Source organism: Cebus imitator, unplaced genomic scaffold, assembly GCF_001604975.1.
Source record: "Cebus imitator isolate Cc_AM_T3 unplaced genomic scaffold, Cebus_imitator-1.0 Scaffold348, whole genome shotgun sequence".
NCBI classification, from domain to species: domain Eukaryota; kingdom Metazoa; phylum Chordata; class Mammalia; order Primates; family Cebidae; genus Cebus; species Cebus imitator.
In genome coordinates this window covers 346091-352304 of record NW_016107663.1, presented here as the reverse complement: position 1 = coordinate 352304, position 6214 = coordinate 346091, and the positions used below count along the sequence as shown (strand labels likewise).

The following is a 6214-nucleotide window of genomic DNA, read 5'->3' as shown; positions in this document are numbered from 1 at the left end:
CCCGGCAGGGGTTTTTAAAAATCTAATTATTTCTGCTCTCAGACTAATCCTTATAGTAGGGATATAATGTTAGCCTATACCAGCTAGACAGACTTGATCTTGTTAGATTCATGAGTTAGAATAAAACTTGGCTGTTACTCTTCTCAAAGAATGATTGTGGCTTGAAGTTTTAAAAGCACCGAAATAAAGAAGGAAATCACAAAGCCACTTTTCCCAATTTCAAGAAATAAGAGCTTTCTGAAAGAGTTGGCAGCATCGCAGCCTCACTTGGAGGCTACAGACGGTGCCTCACAGCCGTGTGCCCACATCGACACTGGACGATGCACCTGGACTTCACAGAACCCTGCGGGTCACGCTTCCAGACCTGTCGGCTGACACATCTTGCTGTACAGCGTCTCCACCTGCTCTCCATCACTAGAAGCTACAGTAGTCTCTGTTTCCAAGGAGACTTGCCTTTGATCAGAGTGCCATAAATGTAGATGGATGTCTAGCCGAGTGCGCAGGCCACTCCCTGCCATTCCTGTGTTGATAAATGTCCCCTTTACTGTCCACACACTCCAGAGCATGAGTTCCTTCCCCTGGTAATCACAGTTACTGAAATCACGTCATTAGCCTCCATCTGCCTGCCACATAGTTCGCTTGCCTTTGAAATACTGTTCTTGCAGTAGCAATTCATTTTTTTAAGTGCTAAAAAAAATTCTTGCAGTTTTATTTGTGAAATGTAATTTTGCCTGGAGATATAATATTTTGGTCTGGGTTAAATAGGTCCCAAATTCCCAACTGAAATGGATATCCTTGAAAACTGATTTATCAAGCTCCTGAAAGTGAACAATCACCTTGCTTCCGCTAAATCATTTGTATGGGCTAAGATCCACAGTCCTTGGCCTTTTTTCTTTTTTTGGTATAAGTAGCTCTCACACTTTTATCCACGTGAGCTTCCATTAAAACTTTACAAGCTTTAGGCCTGGCGCGGTGGCTCAAGCCTGTAATCCCAGCACTTTGGGAGGCCGAGGCGGGCGGATCACGAGGTCAAGAGATCGAGACCATCCTGGTCAACATGGTGAAACCCCGTCTCTACTAAAACTACAAAAAATTAGCTGGGCATGGTGGCGCGTGCCTGTAATCCCAGCGACTCAGGAGGCTGAGGCAGGAGAATTGCCTGAACCCAGGAGGCGGAGGTTGCGGTGAGCCGAGATTGCGCCATTGCACTCCAGCCTGGGTAATGAGTGAAACTCCGCCTCAAAAAAAAAACAAAAAAAAACTTTACAAGCTTTGACTTTAAATCAGCTGATGAATAAAAGGAGTTGGTGTGTGATCAGCTGGTGCCACTGGGAAGACTGATGGTAAGCAGTGGAGCAGGTAAGAACGCATTGTGCCTGAGCCATTGGAGGAGCTGGCGGCAGCGACCTCTGAGGAGCCCTGGGAGCACCCTGGAGCTCCTGAGCAACACATCGCTTATGATCACTGACCTGGATATCATGACTGTGTGAGCAACACCCCCACACCTCAGCAGCAAAAACAGAACAGGTGCAGCACATCCTGGGCTGACTGCAGTGGATTCTGGCTCCCTTAACTGACACCACCAAGTCACACAAGAAAGTGCCGGCCACACTGAACTTCACTTTACCTTCTTCGGTCTTAATGGAATTGCAAGTTATCAGCATTAAAATTCATTTTAGGGCCGGGCTCGGTGGCTCACATCTGTAATCCTAGCACTTTGGGAGGCTGAGAAGGGTGGATCACGAGGTCAAGAGATTGAGACCATCCTGGCCAGCATGGTGAAACCCCATCTGGGCATGGTGGTGCACACCTGTAGTCCCAGTTACTTGGGAGGCTGAGGCAAGAGAATCTCTTGAACCTAGGAGACAAAGGTTACAATGAGCCGAGATTGCGCCACTGCACTCCAGCCTGGTGACAGAGCTAGACTCTGTCTCAAAAAAAAAACAAACTCATATTAGTTATACTAAATAATGGGACCAAGTTAAGATACTATGTTTTTATGTAGAGTGCATTTTAAAGTAAAACAAAGGATAGAGCTTTTAGAAGCATCTATTATTAAAATGTTCCTTTAAGTCTGTGCATTCTGAGTCTAATAAGCTTTTGCTTTTATATCAGGTTATCTGTGCAACAATTGCATTTGGAATGGGAATTGACAAACCGGACGTGCGATTTGTGATTCATGCATCTCTCCCTAAATCTATGGAGGGTTACTACCAAGAATCTGGCAGAGCTGGAAGAGATGGGGAAATATCTCACTGCCTGCTTTTCTATACCTATCACGATGTGACCAGACTGAAAAGACTTATAATGAGTAAGCTTGGCTCCGTGTAGACACATTCTATCATCTTCGGCCTCATGATAGTCATCTACCCCTGTTATTGTGGTAGATTCTGCTCAAGCGTTCCTTAAATAATCATAGAAAAATAGGGGTGTCTATACAGATTGGCAATTTTGTTTTAGTTCATTTTTATTGTAAAAGTGGTAAGTGCTTATTATGTAAAACTCAAATGATACAGATGTGTAGAAGGCGGAAAGTTTACAAACCATGTCTTGTAGTTTTGCCCCCAAAATAACTCTAGTTATTGGTTTCCTTTGTATCCTTTCAGACCTAATCTCTGCATGCATTCTTGCATGTAACACATATTTGAAACATGCAGAAACATAAAAAGGAGAAAATAATGAACTGTCATATATCACCATCTGGATTAAGAAAAAAAAAAAAAACAATCAGTAGAGCTGAACCTGTCCCCCTACCCATAGTCTCTCCTGTCTCATCCATCCCCTCCCATTAGAGGAGGCAATATCTTGTATTTCGTATTACCTTTTCCAAATGCACATATTTTAAAAGGTAAATGGAATTATACATACTTTATATATATAAAATGACCCAATTTTTTTCCGTCAACAGTAGGATATAATTATCATTCCAATGAATACATATAGCTTGACTACCTAGAATTCCATAGCATGGTTATTCCATGGTTGTTAAACTAATCCCCTCTTATAGATCTTGTTTATTGTTTTTCACTGTTATCAACAATGCAGTATTGAACATCCCTGTACAAATATTTTTGGGCATTTGTGCAATTGCTTATATAAGATAATTTTTGAGACTGAGTCTTACTCTGTCACCCAGACTGGAGTGCAATGGCACAATCTTGGCACATTGCAACCTCTGCCTCCAAGGTTCAAGCAATTCTTTCTCCTCAGTCTGCTGAGTAGCTGGGACTACAGCTGATTTTTGTATTCTTAGTAGAGAGGGGTTTCACCATGTTGGCCAGGCCGGTCTTAAACTTCTGACCTCAGGTGATCTGCCCACCTCAACCTCCCAAAGTGCTGGGATTACAGGCGTCAGCCACCACACCTGGTGTTAAAATTCCTAAGTAACGACAATTGCTCAGTGATGGGAAGTATGCCACTGCAGTTCTCACACCCAGGAATCAAATCAGACACTGCCACTCTCATTTCCAGTTTCACATTGATTTTCTTGAGATGCTTCTTTTTATTATAGCAACTGCCAAAAACCCAACTTTGCGAAGATAAGATATTGCTAGTAGGAATGTAGCACAGTCTAATGTAATACCATTAACTACCTCAAGCTAATTAATTTGTGTAATGTTCAACAGATGTCAGACATTACTTTGTTCCCCTTAAGTTTAAATATCCTGTCTCTGTGAGTTCCCTGCAGCACCCAGAGCTTGCTGGCGCATAGTTTTGGAAACATTCATATAACTGCTTTGACCTCAGATATTCAGAGAAGTGCATGGCCACTGCCAGAATCCCAGGCTCTGCTTCCTGGGGATGTTCAGTTCAGCACATGCTCGACTGATAAATACAGCAAACAGAAGTCGAACCAACATCTTCGGGGATAATGACAATTTGAAAAAAATATAACGTTTATTCTGATAATACTAAAATCTTGAGGATGAACATTAATACCCAGCTAATTATAACACAGAATGCCATGTTGACTGAATGCTATTAACAGTAATTTTCTTATGTAATATTTAAAGTTATATGAATCTATTCTAAATATTTCTATGACATTCTTTATTTTTACCCTATAATAATTATGTTTTACTGTACTCTTCATCTCTTTTAGTGGAAAAAGATGGAAACCATCATACAAGAGAAACTCACTTCAATAATTTGTATAGCATGGTACATTACTGTGAAAATATAACAGAATGCAGGAGAATACAGCTTTTGGCTTACTTTGGTGAAAATGGATTTAATCCTGATTTTTGTAAGAAACACCCAGATGTTTCTTGTGATAATTGCTGTAAAACAAAGGTAAAAAAAAGAAATTTAAAAATTTTTTATAATTAAATAATTTTTTTCTCATAATTTAGAAATGTAGATACAAATTAGATTGCAGTAGGTGGTCGTCAGTGGAGTAACGGGGGAAAGATGGTTTTCTTCCAGCAGTAATTTAGAATGGAAACACGAAAAAGTAATTTCATGCAGTGTCTTTTCTTCATCATTAGAAGCCTGTTAAAAAATATACTGGACATCTGCATATCCAAAATACTGAGTTTATATATGTGCACCGATGATTACAGAATATTTTAGAAATATCACTAATATACAAACATCCAAAGAGATCCAACATGGGCAGGTAGAATATTTTAAGTTTAATATGTTAAGATTATTAATATATTGTTTTAATTAATTAAAATGTTAATATTTAAATTTCAGATATTTAATATATTAAAAGATCTCATTCTCAAAAGAATAATTAGCATACTGTATGTTTGAATTCAAATCAATTACATTACTTTTTTTAAAACTATAAAGAATAACAGTAACTGCTTGTGGATAAATTCACTGTTATCTATCCTAGAATACCCTTGGGGGATTGTTAAATTCAGTCATTAGGTAGTTATTTTACCTCTCATAGTATTTCTACATTTTAGTGTCTACTGTAACTTACTACTTACTGAGCATTTTCACATTTGGTGTATTATTTACCTGCCTGGGAGTAATAAACTTAAATGTGCAAGATGCCAGAGTCACCAGTGAACATGGTGTGGACCAATCAGAGACTGGAGTGGAGGCCACCATACCTGTGGTCATAGAGCTTTAATACTCAGGCTGGGTGCAGTGGCTCATGCCTGTAATCCCAGCACTTTGGGAGGCCGAGGCAGGTGGATTACCTGAGGTCAGGAGTTCAAGACCAGCCTGACCAACATGGTGACATTCCATCTCTACTAAAAAAAAAAAGTTCAAAATTGGCCAGGTATGGTGGCGCTTGCCTGTAATCCCAGCTGCCCTGAAGGCTGGGACAGGAGAATCGCTTGAACCTGGGAGGTGGAGGTTGCAGTGAGCTGAGATTGCACCATTGCACTCCAGCCTGGGCAACAAGAGCGAAACTCTGTCTAAAAAAAAAAAAAACTTTAATATTTCCGGTAAGTATAGTTACGAAGTCAGAGCGCTAGGCAGAGCAGAGGGTAGTCTCTCTCAGTGTGGAATCGGCAAATTGATGCCATCTTCTCCCACCCCACCCCGTAAACATTGCTAATCAGTTCCCTCATTGAACAGATATTTGTTGGGCTATGAAACAGGCACTGTTGTAGGAATTAGGGATATATCAGTAAACAAAATAAAAGTCCCTGCCCTTGTGGAGCTTGCTCTCCTACACTCTAGGAGGCCGGTTATAAACAGTACGCATAGGAAGTGTACGTGAAAGGATAACTGGTGAATGATACAGCAGAGTAGACAGACAGGAGGAGTGAGTAGAGTGCAGGATGCAGTATTAGACGGGGTGTCCTTGGAAGTCTAATTGAGAAGATGAGGGCCGAGCAAAATCTTGAAGAAGGGAGTGAGCTGGCAGCTCTCTGGATGTGGGCTTTCCTGAGAGAAGCACTGGCTAGAGCAAAGGCCCTAAGGGGGGTATGCCTGGTGTGTTTGACAGATAGCAAGGGAGCCCATGTGGCTGAACAGGATTAGAAGCCAGCGAGGGGAAGAGGTGATGGAGAGCCAGAGCAGTCACTTGAGGGCTACAGTCCCAGAGCAACCGGAGGCCTGAGTAACTAGAAGGATGGAGTTGTCCCTGGCTGAGATGCGGAAGGTTGGTTGGCATAGAAGATCAGGAGTTTGGTTTGGATTACCTAATACTGGGAATCTAATATTGAGTTACGTATTAGATTCAAAAATTCTGAAGAGGGGCCAGGCGTGGTGGCTCAAGCCTGTAATCCCAGCACTTTGGGAGGCC

The 6214-nt window shown here is 41.3% G+C and overlaps 1 protein-coding gene across 4 annotated transcripts in view; it reads left to right on the top strand.

The window, feature by feature from the left end:
* The window catches only part of BLM (BLM RecQ like helicase), a 93977-nt gene that overhangs the window by 66150 nt on the left and 21613 nt on the right, over nucleotides 1-6214 (top strand). For all 4 annotated transcript variants that reach the window (XM_037730506.1, XM_017506104.2, XM_017506103.2 and 1 more), the window contains 2 exons: nucleotides 2116-2311; nucleotides 4103-4293. In XM_037730506.1, coding sequence (XP_037586434.1) covers nucleotides 2116-2311; nucleotides 4103-4293 — 387 coding nt within the window. The remainder of the gene's footprint in view (nucleotides 1-2115; nucleotides 2312-4102; nucleotides 4294-6214) is intronic.